The sequence below is a fragment of the Thunnus albacares genome, chromosome 10 (genome assembly GCF_914725855.1).
Source record: "Thunnus albacares chromosome 10, fThuAlb1.1, whole genome shotgun sequence".
Lineage (NCBI taxonomy): Eukaryota > Metazoa > Chordata > Actinopteri > Scombriformes > Scombridae > Thunnus > Thunnus albacares.
The window spans coordinates 9,510,054-9,537,495 of NC_058115.1; the positions used below are offsets into that span (position 1 = coordinate 9,510,054).

General features: G+C 42.0%; 1 protein-coding gene across 5 annotated transcripts in view; it reads right to left on the reverse strand.

Annotated features, from left to right (window-relative positions):
• Window positions 1-689: 689 nt before the first annotated feature.
• The window catches only part of tenm1 (teneurin transmembrane protein 1), a 189,164-nt gene continuing 162,411 nt past the window's right edge, over window positions 690-27,442 (reverse strand). For all 5 annotated transcript variants that reach the window (XM_044362786.1, XM_044362784.1, XM_044362785.1 and 2 more), the window contains 16 exons: window positions 24,221-24,375; window positions 21,703-21,786; window positions 21,010-21,204; window positions 18,579-18,666; window positions 16,708-16,904; window positions 15,349-15,662; window positions 14,562-14,734; window positions 12,645-12,889; window positions 11,516-11,809; window positions 10,016-10,260; window positions 9,121-9,263; window positions 7,182-7,393; window positions 6,332-6,633; window positions 4,686-5,392; window positions 3,816-3,958; window positions 690-2,291 (listed from right to left, as the gene is read on the reverse strand). In XM_044362786.1, the coding sequence (XP_044218721.1) occupies window positions 1,536-2,291; window positions 3,816-3,958; window positions 4,686-5,392; window positions 6,332-6,633; window positions 7,182-7,393; window positions 9,121-9,263; window positions 10,016-10,260; window positions 11,516-11,809; window positions 12,645-12,889; window positions 14,562-14,734; window positions 15,349-15,662; window positions 16,708-16,904; window positions 18,579-18,666; window positions 21,010-21,204; window positions 21,703-21,786; window positions 24,221-24,375 (4,253 nt within the window). In that variant the 3' untranslated portion in view covers window positions 690-1,535. The remainder of the gene's footprint in view (window positions 2,292-3,815; window positions 3,959-4,685; window positions 5,393-6,331; window positions 6,634-7,181; window positions 7,394-9,120; window positions 9,264-10,015; window positions 10,261-11,515; window positions 11,810-12,644; window positions 12,890-14,561; window positions 14,735-15,348; window positions 15,663-16,707; window positions 16,905-18,578; window positions 18,667-21,009; window positions 21,205-21,702; window positions 21,787-24,220; window positions 24,376-27,442) is intronic.

A 27,442-nucleotide genomic window follows, 5' to 3' on the forward strand; every position in this document is an offset into this window, starting at 1 on the left:
GTGCTAGTCAGGAACGTATATCACCTGCTTGCAGTCAGAACATATGCATTGTGCGGCTCTGTCATCCGCAGCCCAGGAGAGAAACAAACAATTAATGGTGGGCAGATGGTGGAGTGATGGTGGGAGGGAGGCGAGCTGGGGAGGGGATAGGCAGACGGACGGGGAGGTGGATTAGGGGTAGCGAGATTTAAAGAGAAAAAAAAACAACAAACAAACTTTCTTTTTTAACTTTTTTTTTTGGGGGGGGGGGAGTCTTGGAAGTGGTTCACATGCAGTCTGATTGGCATTTCCTAATGAGAGGAGACAAGCTGTAGAGAACAGCACAGCCAACTCCAGGTCCTGCCCCTTCTGCACTCACCACCCACTCGCTGAGCCTCAGCTGTCACATTTCTTTTTCCCTTCCTCTGTGCTTTTTTGTCTCCCCCTCCTCCTCCTCCTTCTTCTTCTTCTTCTTCTTCTCTTCTGACAGACGCAGGTTTCTCATGCATATCTTAGTTTGAGCCATAATGATGGGTGATAACGACAGCACAGATTTGAAAGTTACAAACTCCCAGAAACAAGAACAAAGAGTGCACAACAAATGTGTGGAGGGAAGGCACAGAGACACAGAAGACACGAGAGAGAGAGAGAGGAGACACAGGGAGAGATAATAAGCAACCATGCCGATGAAATCCCAGGAAGCAATCTGGTAATTCACACATAATAACTTTAATCAGCATTGTAACCCAATAAAGTCAGATTTTTCAGCGAGAATATTTACTATAGCCATGTATAATTCTTTGCAAAAATGTAACTGTTTTTCTATTGATTAACAATACTGACACTTACTTATGAACAACAGAATTTCCAGTTGAGCACTTTTTTCAGTGTGAAAGCACTGGCTATGTACATTCTTGACTTTAGTATACACACTCATACAAACTACTGTTGGAGCACACCAGAGGCGGAAAACCCAGCGAAGGTTTCCCTTTCTAAAGGGGAGTGTCAGAGTCGACAAGGCCTCTCTCACACAATATGTAAACGACAGTATATCCGAGGTAAACCATGTAGTAACTCAAATGGCAACCAGAGAGCTCTTGATTTGAGTCATGAAGAGGATTATTCACTGGTAAATCCTATAAGTCTTCATCTCTACAGTTCAGTGAGTTTGACCAGAGTCCAAAAATGATGAACAGTGTTGAAACAGCAAATGACAGACAGTCAGTCCATCAGTCAGTCGGTCGGTCGGTCGGTCGGTCGGTCGGTCGTTAAGTCCCAGGCTAGTCAGGATACAAAAAGCGAAGCCACAGCCAAACCACACTGCTTGTGCCACTGTTAGAAATCGGAGAAACTGGACGATAATAATAAAATACCATCATTTTGTCACAATTAAAGGCATTTGGAAATCATTTTTTCCCCCAATCTCTCTTCTTGTTCTTCTTTGTCGTCGTCTTCTTTTTTTTTTTTTTGATACAGTATAGAAACAGTAGAACAAATCAGAGTAGAGTAGAAACAGGCAGTCTTTGGTGGGGTGGGGGGCTGCTCGTGTGTCTCTGTTACCTGCCCCCCACCTCGCTCAGTGTCATAAAGTGGATGTTGGAGGAGCAGTCGGACAGCTCCGGCTGCTGCTCTATAGGCAGGGAGTAGTAGCCGTCGTAACCCTGAACGCGTCCTCCGGACAGTAGCTGCTGCTTCTCCGCCTCGCTCCACACTCTGCTCCCTGCATCCCCTAAATCCACCTTCTTCCTCTCCTTCTCCCACGCCCCCTCCACCGCCCTCTTCCTCGCCTCCTCCCTCACCCTCGCTCTCTCCTCCTCCTCGTTCCCGCCGTAACGTACGCACAAGCACAGCGCCCCCTGCTGAAGAGTGATATCAGCGAAACGTCGAGTCCTGCCGTTCACTGTGGCGCTCATCTGAGACACGCTCACGTTCACCCCGCTCTCTAGGACACGGCCACCGACTCCTAACCCCAGGGCGAGGTCTTCCTCGATAGGCCGGGACTGGAGGAAGTGGTGGGTGTCGCAGCCGTGCACGGTGAAGCTCAGCCCACTCAGGTGGACGGCGCCGTTCAAAATTGCTGCCACGCGGCGGCTGTCCTCGCTGGCCACGCCAATAACTTCTGCGCTGACTCGGCCGTGGGAGATGGCAAAGCGGATGCTGGGGCCGAGAAGAGAGGGTCGCGAGCCGAAGGGAGGAGGGCGTGTCGGATGGTGGCAAGCTGAGCCTACAGGCTCTGACACCAGAGGTAACCGCTGCAGAGAGATGAAACTCCTCAGCTGTCTGCGCAGCTCACACTGGATGCCCAAAACCACCTGAAAAAAATAATACAACTGCTTAACAGAAAATATCAGATATGATTTTGATCATTTAGAAATTCAAATGCACTGGTCAAAAGGATGTTAGAGAACATAAAGTCAGAGGCTCATTGAATTTGAACTGTTACAGCAGGACAAGCACAAGTGTAACTCATAACATTAACGATGTATTGATGACAGTGAGGCAGTGTTCACAGTAACAAGACCCTGAAGTGACAAACTGAAAGGGAATACTATCATAATCACTCTATTACTTACACCATGTCTGTTTGTTATAATTAAATATTGTTCCTCGGGATTCTGTGGAATCATATTGTGATGTTATGTCCATATTGTGTTATCGTTTTACAAAATTCAGTGTAAAGTGTTGTGTGAACACTGAAGTCATTATCACCTTTTAAGTTGATATGGTGACCTCGTTTGCAAGTAGTCTATTCACACATCCGGCAGACAAAGTGTACACACATTACTAACTCTAAGACCAATGTATGTATAACTATATATGACTCTCCTTTTAGTTCTGTTTTAGTCTCCTTTAGTTGCCTTAACTCAGTGCAGATAAAATCTAACAAAATAAATTCAAGATGTTCATGACATAAAAGTTTTGTCTCATGTAATAGTGGAACACAGTCAATGTACTATACATTATCTTATAATTTTACATGTGAGTTTACATACATTTGCCGTTGTGTTGAAAACCCTGAAGATATTTAATCTTCAGTGCTTTAAAACAAAGAAATTATTTTACTAATTATAATTAATTATGAAAATTGTTGCTTGTTGACTAATTTGATAGTTGACTAATCATTTCAGCACTAATTCTGATATAGAAAAACATTCTCTTTTTCATGTCAGCTATATCCAAAGATCAAATCCTTCTGATTTGTCTGAATGTCTCAACAATGGGTCTAGTTTAGTGAATAGTGAGCTGTAGTGGACTGATATGGTGATATGGTGTGGGTGTGTCCACCCACACCATATCACGTGGAGGACGACAAGGAAGAACTGAATGCAGTAGACCTCAACCACATTCTTTGTACTTGTAAACAAAGTTTCTGCCATGTGACATTCAAAAACACCTTCTACTATCTGATATCTGACATATCGATGGCCGAAGAGCAAAACCTCCTATCTGAAAAAATGCACATTTTTGAGAAAACTAAAAAAAACTTGTTGTTTTCTTGCAGAATGCTATTTGTTACTGATACCCAATACATAATACACTGTTTTTGGACTATATTACTATATTATGTGTTAACAATACCGTAATAACCATACAAACATACCGTAAACAACACCACATAATATGGTAATAAAGTCCAAAAACAATGTATTATGTATTGGGTATCCTTTTTTTACACAAGTTTTCTCAAAAAAGTGCATTTTTCCAATAGGAGGTTTTGCTCTTTGGCCATCGATATAGTAAAACAATTAGGGACACAAGATCAGAACTTTGAACATATTTTCTGTTTCACTGTGAGAGCCTTGTTGAACTGGAGTCTGTAGTGATGAACAGCTCACCTTGCTGGAGTCCCAGTCCTGCGTCTTGGTCTGGGTCTTCATCAGTTCATATGTTTGTTCCGTGATGCCCACTTCAGGCTTTGGGAATCCTGGGACAACATTATGAAGCTGGAAGCCAAATAGCTGCAGCCAGCTACCAATGTCTGGACACACGAGGTGACACAGCACACACACACACACAAATACAGGAAGAGAGAAAATTGTATAGAGGAAGGAAGTTAGAATATAATGTGTATACTGTGAAGTAAACAAAAAGTCATAAGGCCAAGGAAACAACAACTTGCACAGGAAATCACACAATATATAAGCATAATGCTTGGTAGACATGGTTTGGCCAGTGTTTCTCTGACAAACAGGTTCCTTCTGTAATAAACAATCTTGCTGCAGGGAAACGTGACAGGCCAAATGAATGTTCCATTAACCAGAAGGACATACGCCCCCACCGACATCCTATATTCATCCTCCTACTCTGCTATTCCATCTCTTTCCCTCGCTTGAGTTTCTATTTTGTCTCTCAGGGGAAACAGTGTGTTCTTGACAGACAGAGGGAACAAAACATAACAGCCTGTGTTAAAAAACGAGATGATCAGAGGCATGGCTGTCCTTTCTGTTGCCAGTATACTCTGTCTGTCACATCTTCTTTCTCTGCCACACAGCTCACCTGTGGTTAGCTGTGTGCCCCTGTTAACTCATTCTTTATGGCAGATGTTTCCAATGTAGGAATGTGTGTGGGAGTGGGTGCTGCTGAGTGAAATATCTCATTGCATATGTGTGAAAAGCTGTAATGTGGCAGCTTGAGTCGGATGAGTCAGTCAGTCAGTGATTCAGTGTTGAGCTTGAGAGTGAATGGATGTGTGTTTTCACGCTCACCTGTAGTAAACTGTGTCACCTCCTCCACTCTCCCAACAGGGCAGTTATTTTTGAAGGCATATAAGTTAAACGGCTTCGGCTCCTTGCTCAGCTCCCCCCACAGTTCGTGATTGGGCGAAGTCCACCGGCCGGCTAGCGTGTCATAATCTCGCCTGCCCAAGTGGACCAGCCGTGTGAAAGGATCGTACAAGCCTCCATGAAAGCCGATGACAAGCTGGAAGTCAGGGTTGGTGTCCTGATAGACCTCTCCGTAGGGGGTGTAGAGGATCTCTTTGACCAGTCGGCCCTTGCTTGAGAAAACTGCCCTTGGAGTCCCCACGCTGTCACAGGCTACGTAGTACTCCTCCCCGCTGCTCAGCTCCATGGCAATGAGATGGCCCTGTAGGTCGTAGTACAGCGATGTGATCAGATTGCTGCTGTGGTTGTACAAGTGGCTGACCCTGGTGGGGTGTGACAGATCAGCATAAAAGAACTGCAGCTGCTCGCCCTGGCTGGTCTTGGTGGCCACGCGCCGACCCAGCCCGTCGTAGCGGTACCACACTGTGCGCTCAGTCACTCGGTTGAAGACGCGTGTCAGCAGACCGTTGGAGTTGTAGTCGAACAGGTCATTCGCTCGCTGCCGCAGGAAGCCGTCGTCATCCACGCTGTACTGTAACTCACCGAGGTGTGTGATGCGGTCTCTCTGGTCATAGCGCAGCGGAGTCAACCTGTAATTAAAACCAAACAGGCATGTAAGACTGCTGTGAATTTATAAAACATTGATATATCACCATGTCAACTGCCATGCTAACGGCTCTGTGAGGCTGTGTAGCGGTGCTTTAAGCTAAATGCTAATGTCAGTATGCTAACATGCTCACAATTGCAACAATAACATGCTGATGTATGGCTTTTACAATGCTTACCATGTTTTAGCTTAGCGAGTTAGCATGCTAACATTTGCTAATTAGCACTAAAGACAAAGTATAGCTGAGGATGATTACATTTCGTCTTTAGAAGAACATTATAATGTTTGTTCCAAATATCATGGCAATCCATCCGACTGTCAAGACATTTAACACCAAACCACAAATGTCAACCTCATGATAGCGCTGGAGGAAAAGTCGGGGGATCACCAAAGTAATTGGGATACATAATCCGGAAATGATAAATACACAACATTTTGAGCCAATCCATCCATATTTCATATATTTCACTGTATAAGTGACGTGCTGGTGGCACTAAAGGAAAGTCAGGAGATCATCAAAGTCATCAGGATACATCGTCTGAGAACCATGAATGTCAAATTTCATGAAAATCCATCCAATTGTTCTTCAATATATTTCTGTGTGGGCCAAAGTGGTGAAGAGCCTGACCAACTGACAGAGCCATCCCAAGAGCCAGCCAGCATGGCTAAAAATATAACACATGCAATACACTTGACAGAGTAATGACACATTACCTACTGCAAAATGCGTCTGTTATTTTGTTGAATTTATGAACTTTGTTATTAATCAAATGTATTTTTATACGTGAATAATTATAAGGATGTTTCTAAGTATGTAACTATGTCTGGAGATAAATGCTTTGATAAATACAAGAAAAAATGTCCTAAGAGGATAATTAAGTATATCTTCTCTTAAATGTATAACTAACAGGTACTGACTTACCTAGCGCTGGTGCCATGGCTGAGCAGGTTGATGTTCCCGTTGAGGTCGTAGCTGTAGCGCCACTGAGGCCGCTCATTGACTGAGGCACTTTGCAATTGGCTGTCTGCGTCATACTCATACATGTAGCGGGTCACGTTGCTGTCCACACCCACCCTGATGTCACAGGTGGTCGTGCGTCCTGCAGAGTCATACTGGATGGTCATCCAGTAGGCGATGGATTTAAGGATCTCGTACTGAACCTCCACCACCTGGCCGTAGGAGTTAAATACCTTGGTGTGCTTCATCAGATGGGTGGTGATCACCTAGACAACCGCAGACGACATGGGTTAACCATGTATGCACTCCAACATACACGCCTAAAGTCAAGCCGAAGCGCTTCATGTAGCTGGTTAGTAGCATGGTGAACGTGTTAGCAAACCGTTGCCTATTTACACATCCAGCAGACAAGGAGCAAACTCAGAATTCATTTGGAGTTGTGTTTATTCACTTTCCCTTCTCTGCTTTGCTCTCCACCAACTCCTGAGGAAAACATCTGGTTAATCAAAGCTTTTTTGCTGAAAACAGCTGCCTGCTGGCTAACATAGTTGATGAGAGCAGTGAGAATGAACCAAAACAATGAGCTGAAAGACCCTAAAACACTTGGAAAACTGCACATTTGAGTGATAATTCTTTGTGAGTTTGTCACTACAAGCAACCCCTTTCATTTTACACATAGTCATTTGATCCATAGTTAATATAAAAATATTGACTAGTGCACCTTTAAGACAAATCCAAAGTCACAAATATTTCAGGCTAGACTACTAGAGGCAACACAAGTCATGCAGTTTCATATTTTATTCATGAGTATTACCTGGTTGAGGTCGTAGAAGATGACACTGAACTTGCCAAACTGCTCGACCCGCCCTGATACGTCGACATATCGGTATAAATCGATGGGCAGAGGAGTCTCGTTGATGACTGCCTGCATGCTAGTCACTCTGAAGTTGTTGTAGCTGTAGTCAAACCTGGCGTTGACCAAGCCCTCCTCGCTGAAGCGGAAGATCTGCCGACTTGTTAAGGGACCTAAGTGAGTCAGAGAGGATTTATGTGAGAAATTCACAGACAATGAAGTTTGAGATACACATATTAGCACATACATGAATGATACACATACTGTACATGCACGCACGTCCCTCACAGTTGGTCATCACACCACCCGTACAAGCCTGCCTAATTAATTCAAATCTAGGCCTAATTCAACATCATTAACACAGACACACGCAGTGCAATCCGTTCAATATTAACTATCCCCACACCTCTATGGCATTTCCAGTGGTGACCTTTAATATGGAGAGATAATGAAATCTAAAGACAATAGCCATGATGGGCCAATGTGCTCCTTAATGTCAGAACATCAACTTTAACAACACTATTCATCACCTCTGCTGCTAGCTACTACCGCTCATCTTCCATTTAGAAAAAAGCCTGCTAATGAAACACCATTATAGTGCTATTTGAGATGACTCTGATTGCAGTTAAAATGACTAAGTGTCTGGCTTTGGAGACTGTAGAGAGCTGGATCAGCATTACATCTTCTATTTTTATTTTCTGTGGAATGTTGATTCTAAACCTGCGCTAATGGGAAAATGGCAGAATCACTGAGAGTGAGGTGCAGGCTTTTCTACAGCCCTAGGGAACTCACAGTCTGTTCGTCTCGCTTCTCTAGCTGTCACTTTCCCAAGCTGTCATCTTTCCTCTCCTTTTCTGTTCCTTTTCTCCCTCGCCTATCTCTCTATATCCCTGTCTCTCCTCTTTTTTTGGTCCCTACTCTTCCTTGTCTCCTCTCAAGGGACAATTACCACTATCTCTTCTCTCTCTGAGGCTCCGTTTGTTCTGCTGAAATGAGATCAGTTAAAGGAAGGTGAGAGTCTATTCATAGTGAGGGCAAAGTGATAAACACACACACACACACACACACACACACACACACACACACACACATACAAACACCCACACACAAAAACACACAGCTGTGCCTCGCAGATTAGTGACACCTGATCATGGTGAGCCAACGACCCTGGGAAGACTTACTAACTTGAGGGAATTGGTGAACTGTATTACTGATCTCAACATATCTGCTGCCACAGCTAAAGAGACCTCTCAATGGTCATGCCATTACAGTGTAATGCTGCCATTTATGAAGTGCAATGTCTCTCTAACTAAGTTTCCATATCAGAGGTGAAACAATGAGAGATTTCATGACTTCCTCTCCCATGCAGACATGAATGTATACAAACACAAATACATACAATTGTTCGCATGCATGCATATGACACAAATATAGTATCTCCATTACTAGCTTACCACTAGCTTATATTCATACATTCATTCGTTTACTTTGATCAGGCAGCCTGGTTGCGGAGGTGGGGAAGAGTAACCCGGCTCAGAGCCCAGGGGGTGGTCTCGTATTTAGTGCTGTGGTAGACCACAGTCTCTTCCACTCCAACATGCTCGGTCCTTTTTCACACTTCTAACTGTCGCAGTCTCAAATGAAATAGCACTGCCGCTGACTTAAAGCCAGACTACAGAGTTTGATCCCCCTCAAGAAATATGGCTCAACATGCATGATCGTGCAGTCTCGTCACAGTACAGCTGCTGTGAGTTGCACTCATACAATGATTTTTATGCTCAGATAGATCCTTTTAAATTATCCATATAAAGATGACTCATTGCACATTGTAAATATTTTAAATTGTGGCTGTCTGCCCCTTTAGTGCGTGCGTGTGCTTTAAGTGCATGTGTATATGTACCTGTCTGCCTGTATCGTATGGAGCTTATGAAGCCGTTATGGGTGAGATGAATGGTCTTGACAGTGCCAGAGGCTTCGTCGTAAGTAAAAGTCACCAGGGTGGAGTCATAAACCACCTCAGAGAGCCGTGCTGCTGGTGTATACCTTGAAAAAAAGAAATAAAACGACAAAATAGCAATTTATATTGTAAATAACAAATAAGTAACTTGTGTCAGAAGTATGGAATAAAAAGTATATTTTATTTTAATAAACACCACTTCTTTTTTAACAGTACAGTTGAATATAGATTTGAACTTCAATAGTAAACATGCTATCCTTCATGAATATTACAAGAATCCCTCAGGCCATTAAGGAATGAGTTGCACCATCTTTCAGCATTTTATCAAAATCTGACCGGCAGCTGTGGAAGTTATGGCCTTTCCAATCTTGATTGGGACGTTTATTATAGTGTCCCCATTGAGCCAATGAGTATTAAAAATGTTAAATGCCAGAATACTGACCGAATCAGTATTCCAACTTTCATCAGAATCAGATCAGTGCTGTCTGACATAATATGATGATAAAAAAATGTGACCTTTAATCAGTCTCCCTATTAGTCCAATCAGTGTAATTTGTAAGGACAGCTTGGTGTGTGTAGCTCGTTTTGTGTTAGCTAGACTGATGTAATGGGGATTTTAAATTTCTGAGATTAGCCTTTAATTAAAGCACCTTCATCAAGCCAATCAGTGTTATGTTTTTATATGCCTGACTATAATGCCAAGATGCATAATGCCTCTAGGTATCATTAAAATCAAACTAATGGTGTCGCCAGTGTCATGCCTTCCCTTCAGCATTGCCTCCCCCAAATTAACTGATTAAACAGACTGAGAGTAATATTTCTGTGCTCTGTGTCATACCTGTAGATGACATTACGTCCCGTTCCCAAATACTGACTCCTCAGCAGTCGCCCGTCGAGGGTGTAGTCCTGCAGGAAGGAGGCCTGGCTGTCAGGAGGTGTGTATATGTTCCTGTAGTAACCAATGGACAGGAGCGACTGCAGGGTGTGTTTCACCATGCTGGGCATCGTCACAGCGACCAGACGGTCTGTCTGCTCATATTCAAACACGTAGCGCCGCTGGCTATGCAGGAGTAGCATAATGGACTGCAATAACACAGACAGACAGATGCACAGCAGAATTATGTTTGCTCTACATTTTGATGGGCTTCTTGTCTCCATGTCTGGTGTCTTTTTTTTAAAAATTTGGTTAAAACTTTGTATAACCAAAATATCTGCACTTCAGAAGCAACTTTGGTTTTATCACAAGAGCCATTCATTATTGAGTTTTTCACTGAAGGCTTAAATGTAGGTAAAACAAAATGAAAAGAATCACTGTAATTGGTGTTCTGGGCTTTTCACTGTCAGCAACAATTTTATTTACAGTTGAATTTTTTAAAATGTTACTTTGCAGACAAGATTTACTAAAATGTGTCTGCAGTGCTGTAGCTATTGGAACAGTTTCAACTGAAGTAAAACAATGTTGTGCAAAAATACTTTTCCATTTAACTGTGAAGTACAATATTAATGTATTAATATTGCATGCAGCAGGTATTATTAATTTCAAGATGGTTCTGTAATATAGACTCATTTACACTCTAATTTTGTCTAAGAACAAAACCTGACACTAACTATACTTCAGGTTGAATATCATTTCATTAAATATCTCAATTAATTTCAAGGACGGAAATTATACCTTCTGGTAGCTTTCAGCTTTGTCACACAATTAAAGGAACGTAGCAGTGCTCTTTGCATGCTTTAGCCCATTGTATAAAAATCACATTTACTGTACATTCCTTCTAACCATTTTTGAAAGTATAGGTCTACTGTTGTGTTTACTGCAAAACCCGCTTTCAGGAAACCACTGGTTTCTTTTCTTTTCACTGTTCTATGAAAATCACGTTATTGAGCCTTGAAACTTGCTTGAGTTACATAATCCATCACAATGAATATCTTGCCTGCTTTTATTGCCGTGTAGTGATGCAGATGTAAGTTCAGGTTGATTTAAAAAGTCTGTACAATAAATGAACTTTGAAAAAAAAACTTAGAGCAGAAATAATCTTCACTCTGCAAATTGATTTCATAGTTAAGTAAATTGAATGGAAAACAGTGGCAGCCTCGAAGGGAGAAAAAAACACATTAAATATATTAAAGAGATGGTTGGCAGTATAGTGCCATAAATGAATTAAATTAGATGCGATTTGTCACTTAATTTTCTGTAGCTGGGGTACTTTTCATACTTAGTGTTAGTTTTGGTTTCGGGCAGCTGAAATAACTTGAGACAAAGAAGCTAAGAGCAGATTCTTATCTCTATCACATTTCTCACCCAAACCTATTTCCTAAGTGAGAGCACAGGTCTTACTCTGTCCGCATATGTGTAGCTCCAGATTTTGCCGTTGACCCAGGCTCTGGACACCACCCTGTCGTTCTCGTACTCTAGCCGCTCAGACCATTCTCCACGGTGGATGGACGACAGCAGTCCTCCACCTGAATAGCTGATGTTTACTTCGGTGTATTTGCTACTGGGCGACCAGACCACGGGCCGGCCCAGTGGGTCATACTGGATATGGAGAGTGAACTTCCTGTGGTCATCATAGATCTTCCCTACTCTGGTGCTCTGATCAAAGTCTATGGACAGCAGGTTCCTGTTATGTGCCTGAAAAGAAAACCAGTGACAGAATATCAGCCAGAGGGAGGGAAGCGAGAAGGAACAAAATAAAAAGTACAATGCAACTTTTTTAATTTTACTGCTTCATAATCATCGCAAATTCTAAATAAGGCCACAACTCACATGCAAATATTAATGAAGTGGCATGTCTCAGACAAGCAGAGATTTCATTCGTTTAGATAAATTAATTGTGACATTTAGAGCAAACCGGGCCTGCATAATAACAATAAATTGCTTTGTGAACAAGTGAAGAGCCGAGTCCAAGGGATTGCTAATTAATTAGTACACATCTGATAAAATGTCCTTTCATACCACATATTCTGTTTGCGTGGTGAACTTTCTGTGCCAAGGAAAAAGAGAAGAGGTGTTGCAGTTGGCGTATGATTTGTGGAAAGTACAGCTAACAGGTTTCCCGAGTCATTTGACCTATCAGCTTGCTCCGAGTGACGTCATTAATCACTCAAAACATCAAGCATGTTGTGTAATATCATGCTGTAGCAGTGTTCAGACTGCGTCATACTTTGTTGGCTCAAAACAAATGTAAGATGCACTGAGCAGATTACATCAGAAGTGACATTTCTTTGTCATTTTTAATGCAATGGATAAAGGTCAGACTTCACAACTTTTACTTTGACACTGAGAGTACTTCTAAGTTGTGGTTAAGTTGCACTGTTACCTAATCACACAGGTTTCCGTGACATTTGACAAGTGTTGGCCTGTGCTACAGTGTATTAAGGTACAAAAACATACTGTACAGAACTGAGACAGGATTTCTGTGTGATTTGAGTCAGCTAAAGAAACTGTTAGTGATTTAGTGTTTTACCCTGAGCCTGCGTTCATAAGTGCTGTAGTTAGTCTTGCTCTGCTCCTTCCTCTGCCTCCACTCTATCAGGCTGGGGGCATGGTCTCCAGGCAGGCTGATGTTACAGCGGCTGGCCGTGGGACTGACTCCTCCCCCGACGCCACCGGGGAGGAGGGGCTCCGTGCTGAGTGACAGCTCCATCCCACTCGCAAGCAACACGAGGAATGAGCCATCAGCGCTTACTCTGTATGAACTCTGTGCGTGGTCTGGGGAGGGCGATCACAGGTGGGATACACACGTACAAATATGCACACACACACACAGGCACAGAAAACCACACACGCACACAAGGATGCAAATATGCAGTAACAAATGAAAAAAAGTGTGAAAAAAACATCAGTCTGTCTTTTTCAAAAGGCAACCTTGAAAAAAAATCTTTTTGATACAGCAGCAGACTGTACATGAAAACAGTGAATACAAGTCTGGCTTTTTGTGTGTGCGTTTTATTTGAATTAATTGCTTAAATCTTTGTGCTGAAGTGTTTTTTTTTAATTCTCTCTTTGGCTGTGCTACATTAGCACTATACTGTATTGGCTATTGTATCTTTAGAAAAATGTAATCTATTCAGATTGAGAGCAAAAGAGAAGGAGAAAGAGAGAGACAGGTGGACAGATAGAGAGAGAGGAACCATAAGAGAGAGAGAGTGAGAGACAAAGAAAGAGACAAAAGAAGGAGGGGGGGGGGGTAAGGGATGGATGCTGGCCGTGAGAGTTCACACATTTGCAAAGGTTTCTCAGAAACTGCTCTTTCATTTCTATGTTGCTCTGAGTAAGATTTCAGACAGAATTTACACATCAATCGTCATCACTTTCTCTTATGCCTTGACCATTTCTAAAACACAATTAATAAAAAAAAACGACAAAATAACCATTAAACTATATTTTAATCATAAAACTTAAAGCAGCTAATAAACTGGATAGTAACTTCTATTCCCTCCACCATTATAAAACCTCTCTCTGTATATACGGTTATTGTTGCCTCAGAGGCAAGAAAAGACATGAATTTGTGGGTAGTGAAAGTAAGCAGGGCACTTTAAAATACAGGGTCATTGCAACTCGTCCCTGGCAGCTCTGTCATACTGTAGCGCTGTGCATGTGCGAGTGTATTTGTGTGTTGGAGCAGCATTTCTCTCCCTGCAGTCCTGTCATTGTGACAACTGCTAGAAAGCAATTAAAGGGATGACATGAGAAGAAACTGCTCCCATGAGCAGCTTCTCCACTCCACTCTCATTTTCTCCTCTTCTCATCTCTGCCCTCTTTTCCATTTTTTTCCCGCGGTCGTTAAGACATTTCACAAGTCAGTCGGATCTGTCTCTTTTTTGTAAATAAAAAAAAATAAATAGCTCTTTCTTTTTACTGCCCATTAGTCTGGTTATGTAACAAGGTCACATCAGATCCATATGTGAATTATTCATAGAGAGGGATGAATCCTTTTTCAAAGCTGTGAATCTCCTGCAGATCTAGTACAGCCGATGAAGGAGAAAAAGAAAAACACAGGTCAGTGCATCTGACCTGACCAGAATAATGGCCACGTTATTTCAGTTTGCCAGTCATAAATGTTTAAACATGACTGTAACCTTACATACTTCCCTCCTTATACATCTGTGTATGCTGTGAACTGTTTAGTCTCCCCCAGATGAGTCATAAATGGTCTTGCGGCATGTTTGTGGTTAAGTAGATGGGGGTAGATGTATTATGGTGAGGCTATAATCTTTCCTACATGTCAACCAGTGAATATATTGGTATATAATACATTACATCCTCGCCCTCATATTTGGCTCTGTGCAAGCCACTCAATCTTCCTACAGTTTACCGATTTCCCTACTGACCTATGACGAGGAAAAAAACCCTAAGTGCCCAACACGTCATGGTGCTCTACCTTGTCTGAATGTGTAGATGGTGTCACTAGCAGACAGGTTGGTGCTGGTGACAAAGTTTTCACGGTTGGATGCCTCAACCTCCACCCGAGACCAGCGCTCCAGGTTGCCGTGGAAACCACTCACATCACCAGTGGGGAGGGTGATGTTGGTCACACGGCCCTCGCTGTTGTACCTTGGAGAATAAACACAAAGGCGATGATGTACAAGCGCAAACACACAAACAGATAACTGTTCCTCTTGGATAAATGAACACAGCGGTACCCACACACACAAGCACGCACACACACTCATACACACTATCACTCTCATACACAAACATCGGCACAGAGTAAGTGTCAACTGTGATTTATATATGTAATTATCCAGCTGTGGAATTTGAGACAGAGACCGGGCTAGCAGTGGTGAATAATTCAGACAGATGTGTTTTTGTGTGTGTACTCTATGTGTAATACTAAACATGTGTGTGATCAAAGTGTTGCCGAGATGTTCTTCAGCTAATCAGTCACTTAAGCAAAGACTAAAAAAAAAAAAAAAAAAAAATAGTCTGTTCACTTTTCCACAGTGATGGTGATACATTAGTTACCACCAGATGGCACTCACATTTCACATCGCAAACATAAGCTCTTTCTCCTATTAACACACATGCACGCACATGCAATCCCATGTCCACACATACATTTAGAGTCAAGCAACCAAGCATGAATAAAAGAGAGTGAAAGAGAGAAAAGGGAAAGCAAGAAAGACAAGAGAACAATAGATAAAGACAAAAAAACCCTGTGAACTTACTCATAAACAGTAGTCCAACTGTTCTCATCACTCTTGGTTGCTAGGAGACCTGTGTTGCCATGGTAAGTGATGTGGGCGATGTCATGGCCTTGGGCCGACACCTTCCTCAGTGTTCCGCTGTTGCTAAGAGACAGCCAGTACACCTGTCCACCAGGTAACGCCAGCCAGAGGGGCACTCCGTGAGCGTCTCTCCTCACTTGGAGCCCCCGACTGTCCCGGCCCGTCAGCCCAGACAGCTGGCCGTCTGTGCCGTAAGAGAAGTTGTACAGGTAGTGGCCGGTGATCAGGTGTTTAGTGTATAAGTGAGAGCCATTCTGTCATGGAAAAGAAGAGATACAGAGATCAGGATTGGCACCAGCAATTCTCCCATCCGTTACCAAGTTTATGTGTCAAGTTCTTCCTAAGCTCTTACTAACTACTAGCTAGTTTAAAGGTGTGATTTACTAAATCTTGTTGCACCTTAAACTCGGAACATCTTAGCTACTAAAGACTTCTAAAGCAATAAACTATGTAAACAGGAAGTTAATGTAGCATCGGGAGCTGTTGCACAACTTCCAAAAATAACAATTTTAGGGGGTCAAACAATATATTATGTTTGTGCCAGTCATTTGATTTATAAATGCATATATGAAGAAATATGTGTTTCAGAGTTTGTAGTATTAATATGATTTAGAATGAGTGGGAAATATCTGATTATGCTAACCTAGCTAACATTTTTTGATCATTCAGTATTATTAGCATAATGTTTTTTTTAAGTCAAGGTACATTTTGTTATTTTTGTGAAATATAATTTAAAAACTAGTTTACATCATTATTAAACATAATATTACATATTGTATTTAGGATGATTGCAGCTGTATGTGACACTATTGTCCAAGTCTAATTTCCCCTCAGGGACAATAAAGTATATCTTATCTTATCTTGTCTCATCTTATCTTATATTATCTAACTGCATTTTAATCAAGAGTCAAGTCAGATGTGTCAATTATATCTCATTACCTCTTTTACTTCTGACTCTGGGATTGTAAGTAATATATAAGTAAGTTAATGTTAGCTTTGTCAGTTAGCATAAGTAAGTTAGCTATGCAACACTAACACCTGGTAGTTCCTGGGTGTAAATACATACTACCTGGTTTGTGTAGTGCAACCTGTTTTAATTTACTGATGCATAATGAGCACTAAGATAAACACTTACAACTAGACTAAGTTTGAACTTAGGAACAACACAAAATTACACAGTATTCATGTCTACTGGGACAGTATTGGTGTTCATAGAGGATTCTCTTTCCGACCTTAACTGAGACATACGGGACTATTCTAGTATCAAGATATTGACATGAGAGCTCAGGCATTGTCTACCTGGCTGAAGAGATAGAGCTCTTGGTCCAGTGGGGAGCTGATCTCCACCAGTCCGGCTGGGCTGGGCTGAGGCTGGTTGGGGCTGACAGCTCTGATCCGGATGTTGCCCAGATCAGCAATATAAAGGGTGCCATTGGGGGCCACAGCTAGAGAGGAGGGGGCTTTGAGACGAGCGTCACGGGCATAGCCTCCATCACCTGATAAGAGAAACAAGAAGATACTATTTCAGTGGAGTAGAAACTCTCTTTATCAACAAAATAGCACAAGTGAAGCCACCCTGAGTTAAAAAACACACTGAGAAATACAAATTATTCTTCAGAGAAGCAAAGAAGTTACAACCGGTTCACACAAGCTTTGCAAAATATGAAGGTCCCATGGTGTGGCTTAAGCGTTTATCAGTTTTGCTCAGGACTCGGACTTGTTGGGATACCATAGCTTCCCAATGGAGTGGATATGACCACCTTGATAGTGACCTCAGCCTTATCAGACGGTAGTAGTGGATGACTGAAGGCATTCAGATGTCTTTGGTAGCACAGCTGGATAATAGCCGGGTGAAGCCCTTTAGATGCTGTCAGCGGTAGGCCCGGGGCCTCTGATGGGTCTGTGCAGACAGCAGGGTGGCAGTTTATCTCTTGACAGCATGCACATTATGTTTTTGTGCGTGAGTGTGTTCGTGTCTGTTTGTATTTTGTGGGTGTGTGCTCACACGTGTGCGCATGTTCAAAGACACCATGTGAGTGTTTACGGTGTAGGGATGGAAACGGAAAGCCTCTGAAGAGAGTAATCATCTGTTAACAGCAAGACATGATTGAAAATATGCAAAGTACAACCCAAGAAATAGGGATGGTTACAGCCCATTGGCTTGTGGCATGGGAGAGACACTTCCCTCCATTTTGAATAGAAAAGAGACAGATTTTTATGAGCAGAATTAAATGATAAAATCACATCACATCCTCTGACACTTACAATGAAAGCATGGCCTAACTGTCAAAGGAACATCTGCTTATTTGTTTGGCCCTTTCCTTCTTTCCTTTATTATGTTTCAGGTGCCCTTCCATGATACACCAACCAGTTACAACCTTTAGTGGCTAGAAGAGAGCTTTTTCTTTCGCCAGCTGTAATTTGAATAGATTTAAAAGGTTTCTCTCGAGCTGGTTCCTACTGAAATTCAGCTGGGGGTTTTTGCAAAGAAGGAGGCATCTCTATAAATACAAATACAAATAAAAATCCCTCATACACACACGCACACACACTCTGTATACCCAACGCACATTAATACATTCACAAACTCTTACTTTTCCATGGTGACATTATAGATAGTCATTTCAGTCCTGTATATTGTCATCATTTACAGGAAGGTCATTATCATATTTTTTAAACTATTTTTCAAGGAGAGTCACAGCGACCCTTCTTAGATATTAAAATTCTATCTGAATTAAATGATTCAAAGTAGACAAATTCAAAGTAGAGAAGGAAGCAGTGTAGGAAGCAGACAAGGGAGGGAAATTTCTTCTCAAGTTCTGCTAATAAAATCGTTGGCCAGCAGGGACACACAGCCAGTAAGATTTAATCGCTCCATATCAAGACACACTGACTATTTCAATTCATATTAGATATGTCAAGGCTTTTAAAATCAGTCAAGGCTTTTAAAATGTTTTTTTGTTTTTGGTTCTTACTAATGTGCTTCTAAACCAGGCCAAGAAAGATATGATCTGATATGATTTTTAAGTGTACTTACATGTTGTTTTTAGTACTGTAATCCTATTAGACATAATCTAATACTCTCATATTACTTAATCCTGCACTCACATAACAAGTCCGTGTGTCTGTTTGTTTCCGTGTGTGTGTGTGTGTGCTACCCGATGACCCACCAGAGAAGCAGTCACAGTTGGGGTCTATCTTACAGTCACAGTCTGTGGGGGCTCCAGAGATAACAGATATCTCCCCGTTGGTTGACACCTGTGGAGTATTCAGAAACATACACGTCACACACGGCTACAAAACATTCATTGTTGAAGAGAAGATAATGTTGAACAACAGCCTTTGTTGTGTCTAATCTCTCTGACAAACAAGATAATGACGGCATTTTTATAAAAACCTGAGCTAAAGATGTAGATAACGACATTATTGTGAAATAAGAGAAGAATGACAATGTATTTGGCTGTGTTTTTCCGTCTTTTGTTCAACTGAAGAAATCTCAGATGATATCGCTGATGATTTTTTTAATTACAAGAAAAACAAAAAACTTACGTATCTTCAGTTTGTGAGAAAACTCCTTTACTGGTCTTCACTGACTAATTAAAGCACCCTAAAGCTAACATTAAGTGTTACGCATGTCCAGCCCTCCAAAAAACCTGACTGTCTTGATAGAAAGTGCTTTAATGAAAAACATCTGAAGAACACCAACAGTTTTGACGATTGATTTCGATGAACTGGTCCAAGAGGTGCATGCTTTATTGGAGGATGATCTGGACCTGAATATATCAAGCATCTCAGAGTAGGAAATCAGTCCTAAGATACTAAAAATTGCAACACATATTTGGTGCAACTTTAAGGCCTAGGAGTAAAAGCAATTTAGCAACTTTCTTAACCTATGTTCATCAGGATTTTAGGGGAGCTGTGGAGTGGTCCTACCCGGTTTTGAGTCCCCACAGAAGGACAGTGATGAGATAAACATACACTCACATTCTAGGAGGTTTTGAGCTTTTGATTTAAAATAATGACAAACTTCTTCAGAGATCCTTAATTGACTTGTCTGCAATTTACGCTCCATTTCTCCATATTCAAAAACATGCCCACTCCACAGAACAAGCTCTTGCAATTGATGCTTAATTGAAAACAAACAAACACAGCCACAACAGAGCTAATTTGGGATGTAACGATTATGATTTTACTGCATCTCAAAGCTCCAGTAGCATGCATATTCAATAACTTCCTGCTACTATACAAGATTAAAAATAAAATTCAACACATATTAGTTATGCATGTGGGGTTCTTGATGTTGTGCCCAAATTCTTGACACACAGACATGCATGGACCATGAGAATAGTCCGACAGGGGTGCCAAAACATTGCTTAAATAGGCATGTCCACATTTAATAGGGCTCGTTATACTGGGGGAAAAAAATGCAAACAGAACAAGTTGCAGCTGGTGCAAGCCATTTAAGATGAAATGTACCAGTTAATTTGTATGTCATTTTTTTTTATCAGTTTAAAATATGTTGTCAGTCTTTACCTGTGCACAGACAGTTTATCTTACAAGTGACACAGTTTTCTTCATTTAATTTATTTTTCTTGCATTAAAATGATCCTACATCACTTCAGCCATCACTGTCAGTATTTGAATGTGTTGATTGCACATCAGAACGGCTGAGAAAAAAACTGCATCACATCATCATTAATTTAATTTTACGGTTCAGTGTCATAAAACAGTTTCATTCACTCTCAAAGGAGATCTTCGGGCTTGTTGCTGAGAGAGTGTGTGTGTGACGCCTCTTATAAATAACTCCTGAGCCCTGCACTGAAGCGCTTTCTCTGTGAGTGATTCTGAAAAGCTTGACAAAAAACTGTTGAGAATAAAATATATATAATATGTGTGACAAATATTGTAAATAAGACAATTCTTTGCACTAACATAGCTGTCTCGTCTGCATCACAAAGATATCTGAGGACTTTTATGTTTCTGTCGAACTCTGCATGGACTCAGCGTGGTGCTGCTGACCACAAAGGGATTATTGATTGAGTCTGGCAAGCAGTATGCGCTTGGTGCTAGTGCCCAAATGTTGCAGTCCTGTGATAGCATGCTGCTAGCTAATGGAGCTAATGGATGAAAAAGAACAAATGAAGATAGTCTTTGGGTTATTTGTTTTGGATGCATCAGAGTTTTGTTTATGTGCAACGTGAGCAACAGAATCTGTGAATACCACAAACAACCTGACCAGAGTGAAACTCACGATACAGTACGTGTGACAATTAATTTGTGTTGCAGGGCCAGATGAATTTATGGTGTCAGTTGCACGTGTCATGTCTTTTCCTGTGCGGCAGTTTTATCACAGCTCTGGGGTAGCGGGCTTGGACACCTGTCTTGAAGTTAGAGGGTCACAGTTGCAGATTTTAGAGGCAGTAGTGGAGTATAATAAGGTGTAATAAATCATCTGCCACAATATAATAGTCCTTTACATTTTAAATTAATAACCAGTAGTACAGTAGTATACCAATACTTTCTTTGGTAACTAGAAAATGACATCGACCATGAGGATTAACTTAGTAACTGGGTTTTTTTTTTTTTTTGTAAAAGAGTGACCTGTTGAATGCGGTTGATGCGTCTCTCATCAGTCTCAGCGATGAACAGTGTGCCAAGGTGAGACAGGGCGATGGCCTTGGCAGCTTCCAGGGTGGCGCGAACCGCTGCTCGGCTCACCAGGTGATGGTCAATACCTGGAACCTGGCAGTGGATGGGACGGCCCGCCACGATACGCACCTGAAGACCTTCTGATACCTGAAAAAATACATCATCATGTATCAGTTATGTATAATAGAGGCAGAGAATAATTCAAATGAATTACTGTAGTTACACTAACTATCTTCAGTCAGTGGAATCAGCAACTGACGATATCAACAACTCTATGACTTATTTGATGAGTCACTACGTTAAGATACAAACTCTTACAGATAATCTATTCATTTTGGAAGATTTTGGATGATCAAAAAAACCTGAACGACATTTTCTTAAAAACAACTTCGACAGAGACTTTTGATAGCATGTTATTTTTTTTAACAAGGTACTCTTTTTCTTTCTTTTATGTTACCAGCCTCACTCCCTCCAAATGCACCTAAAGTGACAGCCCTGCAATTTGCATGAAAATATTTCATAACTCTTTCTTCCTCTGCTACAGTGCTAATGTTTCCCAAAAAAGCATAAGATTGAATAAGAAACAGGTTTAGAAAATATTCACTGGCAAACGTGAGGCGAGTGTGTTTAGGACTGCGTCTCTACCTGTAAGACGATGTTGTTGTCCAGGATGTAGAGGGAATTGTCCAGAGGGTTGATGGCCAGGTCTGTTGGCCACTCCAGACGCACCTGTGGAAAGACACATACACGTACGCAAACACACACCCTACATGCAGTAGCTGTATTTCTATCAAAAATGAGAACAAAAGAACAAGAAAGCCTTGGCGACGATTGCCCACAAGAGTCAGTTACAGGTGATACAAATAATATCTCCTTAATAACATAGCATTAGGCCTGCTGACCCTCCCTGCTCATGCAAAGGTCAGCAGCGGGCAGGGAGCCTTCCCCCGTGTTTATTCAAGACTCACACCGGCTCGCCTCGGCACTGTTCCAAATGTCAGCCAATAACCATGATCGCCGCCTGCTCAAATAGCACACCCTGCCCGCTAACACCGTGGGGGTCAAAGACAGACAAACCTACAGGAGCGCACAGCCGCCCACATCACTGTCTGTCTCACACACACAAACACTCAAACTGCGAGCTGCGTGTGCTATGGAGACGAGGCAGCGCGTCTGAGGGATCAGTGAGGTGATTGATGACTATGAGGGATGGATTGGTAAATAAATGGATCATGTTAAATTGCCACTGACATGTCCAATTATAGGCTCTGTCAAATGAGAGAAGAGGGTTCAGTCTCATCCCATTTTAAGAGGTAGGGAGATTCATCAAGCTGGACTACGCTGTCCTCAGCCAAAGAGGACACGCATCAAATCTCTCCTGCTCATGATATTGAACTCTACAGTGATGGCAAGCGATTACTTTTAGAAGTTCAGTTGAGGTGTACACTGAGTCGAGACAGATGAATTAAAGTCAAACTAAAATTCAATTTTGCGAGTATATCAATATGTATATTCTTAAAGTTTGTTTTTTGACTTTTGTAGAAAGAAGAACATGCGACTCTGCCCTCTGCATATGATTCTCACCAGGAGGTGTGAAGATTTGGTACTGACTCACAATGTTGGTACTCATAATTTGCAATATCTGTCTGTAAAGGCACTAAAAATAGTTTGAAATATCACTTCAACAGGCTCACACAGGCAGTTAACCAGCTGGGGGTGCTGATGTTGTCAGCTATAGATGAGTACCATCTGTGGTTTAGCCTATGTTTACTCCGTGACTCTGATTGTTAGTTGTGGTTCAAAACATGGGGTAACGTATGGAGCCTTGTGGTTACAGGACTACAAGCTGCTGTGAATTTTAACATGGTTATTTACCATCACCACATCTGGACCTGTAAAAGAGAGAAAGCTAACGCTAGCTAGCTGCTCTGGGCAGGTGAGCAGCGCTGTGCAGGAGCAACAGACAATTCAGGTGTTGAAACAACATGTAGACAAGTAACGTCTAGTAACATCAGTTTCTCAGTGGAAGCTAGTTAGCCTAGCTTCAACTAACAGGATAATGGGTCCTACCAAATATTGAATGTTGTAAAGGGTCAGACAGCTAAAATCTAAACAGTTGCTAACACAAAGTGAGAGAAGTCTTGTATTGTAGTTCGTAGGATATAATGTTATGACGTTTTCTAGTCAGTAGCACACACAAAAATTGACAGCGTGCCTCCAACCATTGCAAAAGGGAAATGCCACTGTTTCCAAAAACATGTCCACAGTTTTCCTCTTTTGAATGATGGAAGAATCTCCATAATAGCTGCAGTATCCTTATATATTTCCTTACACAAAAACATATCGAGTAGAATATGATTTTAGTTCAACTTTAAACTCTGCTGTTCATTTACCATAAATTACTGCAGTGATGTTTGTCTAGCCGTAGCTACAGAAGTTCTCATCAATTTTGATGCCACTTTGAGGTCACAGTGGTTTACAAGAACAAACACAGATCGAGTATGATTATGAATTGATGTGCTGCAGAGGATGATGGTTAACAAACAGGACGATTGTGAGGTAACATGGGCCCCTTTAAAGACATGTAAGAGCACCTCTGGGATTTCACCTGGCCTGAACACACATATTCACACACACATACACTCACAGAGACAGGCACTTGGATCCCTATGTGTGGGCAGAGATCCCTCTATAGAGCCAGCAGTTCATCTATAATTCATCCTCTGCTCTAATAGGCCTGATATAAGTCAGCAGTGTGATCTGAAGGCTGGCTGATCAAATCTGTGCGGTAGCTGTCTTTGGTCTTTCACCAGACGCTCTCCCTCTCTCTCTCTCTCTCTCTCTCTCTCTCTCTCTCTCTCTCTCTCTCTCTCTCTCTCTCTCTCTCGCTCACACACACTTGTACACCTTTAAGAAGTCAGAAAGAAATTCTATGGAGGAGGCTGAACAATTTACATTGATAAAACAATTACTGACCGTAAGAAAACAAAAAGCAAACAGCTACTATTTTTGATATTTTTTGAATCAATTACTCCAATTAGTCGACACAAAACACATTCAGAAGCCTTATTTTTCTGAAGATTATTTAGGATGAAGTCTTTTCTGGAGCACTACAAGCAGCTCTTCTACCTTTCACTTATACTCCAGTACATTATTAGCTTACCTGGCTGATGTCCATGCGTGCATCACAGCTCAGCGGCTGCGTCGACATCAGTCCGTTTGAGCCAATCACAGTGGAGAGCAAACCCCTCTCATTTATCTTCTGAATGGTGGTGCCATCAACGAAGTAGACAACGCCTCTTTTATCCACTGCAATACCTGGGTGGGTGAGAGAGAGAGGCAGAATGAGCTTTGGAGATGACAGAGAGAGCAAGTGGGGGTGAAAGAACAAAAAAAAAAAAAATGAAAAGGGAGAAAACGTGAAAGAGAGTATGAGAGAGAGAAGAGAAGAGATGAAGAGGAGCGAATAAGGAGAGAGAAGTAAAGTGAAGAGAGGAGAGGGCTTCGGAGAGGCATCCAACTCAGTTAGACATTCAGCTCAGCAAGCGGCTGTCTTATCAAAGGCACTGCACCACAGAAATGTAATTATATTTCCATTCCAGAGCCCACTAAAGAGATTAGAACAATGCAACTGGAGGAAGAAGTTATTTGTCACATTAGATGTGAGCAGGGTGCCGCAGTGAACTTTTGACATTTGACGCCTGCAAACGTGCATTATAAATGTGCACCCGCAAATCCCCGTGCGCATATGCGAATGCCTGCATGTGTGCATACGTTCACTTGTATTTGTACGACACATGTGAACATATGCTTTGTGAGTGTGTTTTGCTATGAACAGCATATACTTGAACTCTCCTTGCAGTGGAGCTCTGCAGTAGACGGCAAGCGGAGAGAGACAGCGAGAGAGGTAAGTCCAGGTATTAAAGGTCAGGGCAGACTATGAATCATCTGTTATGGATGAGGAGCGACCTTCATCCCCATCTCATCTCCATACAGAGAATAGCTCTTTGACTCAACTCCTCAGCAATATTCCACGACTCAACCCTCACCTCTCATTCTGCCTGCCGCCAATTCCCCTTGATTGCTTTCACTTAGCATCTGTGACTATAAGCCATATTTCAGTATTCACACCTGCCATCTCCAAAGCATGTGGCTCACTGTTGTGCCATTTAAAAATACATTTGGTTTATGGTTTATCATTAAATCATGTCAAGTTTATGTATATATCCCTTTATCACAAGCATGCCTCAAAGGACTTCATGGAGACAAAGCCTACTTAGATCTAGCTAAAACACAATCTATCACAAAACAGTGGAGTACAATATGCAACAAAAGAAACCATAAAACAAAATAGTCTTCAGCCATGTTAGCGGCACAGCTGTGCTTTTGAGCTAAATGCTAACATGCTTATAATGACAATGCTAACCTGCCGATATTAAGTAGGTGTAATGTTTAACATGTTCACTCTCTTAGTTTGGTAATAACATTTGCTAATAAGCACAAAACTAATAGAACATTATTATCAAACTCTTGCCTATTGACAAATGCTAATATTGCAGACACAGAGCAACATTAGCATTCATTTGGAGTTGTGTTTCTGTCCTCCTGTTCTCCACCAACTCCTGAGTGAAATATCTGGCTCTTTAGCAAATACTGCACTATGTTCACCAGCTAGTCGTTAATGTTGTCTGCCTGCTGTTTGGTGCTAAGTGTACAGTGGGATTTCAAGAACTTTTCTTGGCTCAAAACTGCTGCCTGCTGCTGCTGGAAATGAGGTTAATGAGTACAGTGACAATGAACCAAAACACATCACACCATTTGAGCCTTTGTTTATATAAAAATATTGATTAGTGCAGATTTAATATGCCAGGGAACGGTGACAAACACCCCTAACTATTTCCCAGAGCACAAAGTGGCATCTTCAAATTGCTTGTTTTGTTCAACCAACGGTCCAGAATCCGAAGATTATAATGATATGAAATAGAGAAAAGCAGAAGACGGGCTGGAACCAGTAAGTGTTTGGGCATAAAGAGTCTACTCATTTAGCTGTTTTCCCAGCACAACCCACATTAAAGAAGGAAGGAAGCTTCTCAAAAAGATTCAAAGAAGTCCCAGCACATCATAATACAAATGGACAATGGAGCGACACCATCAGTATGCAGTACATCTCCAGCTACTCCTCCCTCATTCACTCATTTTGTCCCATTTTCCCTTGAATTTTTTTTCTGTTTCTGTCAGTCTTCTTCCTTTCAAACCCTGTCATACTGGATTATGTGGGGATGTGCCTGCGCTCACTTTCTGAGCCCAGGATAGAAATCACTCCTGCCCTTTTCCCCAGGCAGCACTAAGGTCTTATCCTCCGTGACATACAATAACGTTCTTTACACGATTTTTCATTCAACATGTGCGCCCAAACACACAGATGCAAACACAGCACACCCCTGCCACAACTAGATTCACAAATGTCCTCAAACCGAGCAACCCTGGACCGACCCTGTGAGTCATAAATCGTGCAGGTGGAATGGAGGTGGAGAGGGGAGGTGGGCAGGGGGAGGGCCAGGGTCAGTGTGTTTCCTCCAGAGGCCAGAAGGTGAACTGCAGAGTTCTCCCTCCTGGCCCCTTCATCATCCTTCTGACACAGACAGATTACACCACCCACACAGCCTCACCCCAGCGCCAGCACCCTTCCTACCCTCTTCTAGCTGTCCCTCTCTCCTCATCCTTCCTAACTTGATCTTCCTCTGCTCTCATTTTGCTCCCTCTCCTTGTTCTTTCTTGTTGTCCTTTGTTTCTTTTTTGTTGTTGAACTCCCTCTATCCTGCCCCGTATCTTACAAGTGCTAATCAAATCAGTGACCTTTGACCCTTCAATAATGTCTGGCCTCTGCTTTCCTCTGTTCAGCCCATTTTTTTTTATTTCTTTCTTTCCCTCCTCTCGGCCTTGCCATTTCTCCTCCTGTCACCTGGCATTATGCAGGAGGGACGTCTCAACCCACAGCGCAGTCTGAGCCTGCTTTGGTCTGAAATTCGGCACATTCTCCCTGCTGCTTCGCCGTCCTCGGATCTACCTCATACATACTTTCCTTTCACTTTCCCATCCATACCTCCTCCTAGCATTTCTACCCTAAACCTGTCCCTGATCTTAGAGCTCATAAATCCTACACAAGGACATGACAAGGCAGCCAGGACTCTCTCTAAATACTGATTTCTACTCTCTCCCTCCGCCCATGGATATTACTCTTTCTTCTCGCCTGCTTTGGTTCCATTGACTTCCCCTTAAATTCTGTCTTGTCTTTGTTTGTGCTTTCTGACACCCTCAGCATGTATACTCAGGATCTGCAGGTCTTACATTCACACAAGCAGCTTCTAAATAGCTGCCAATCTAG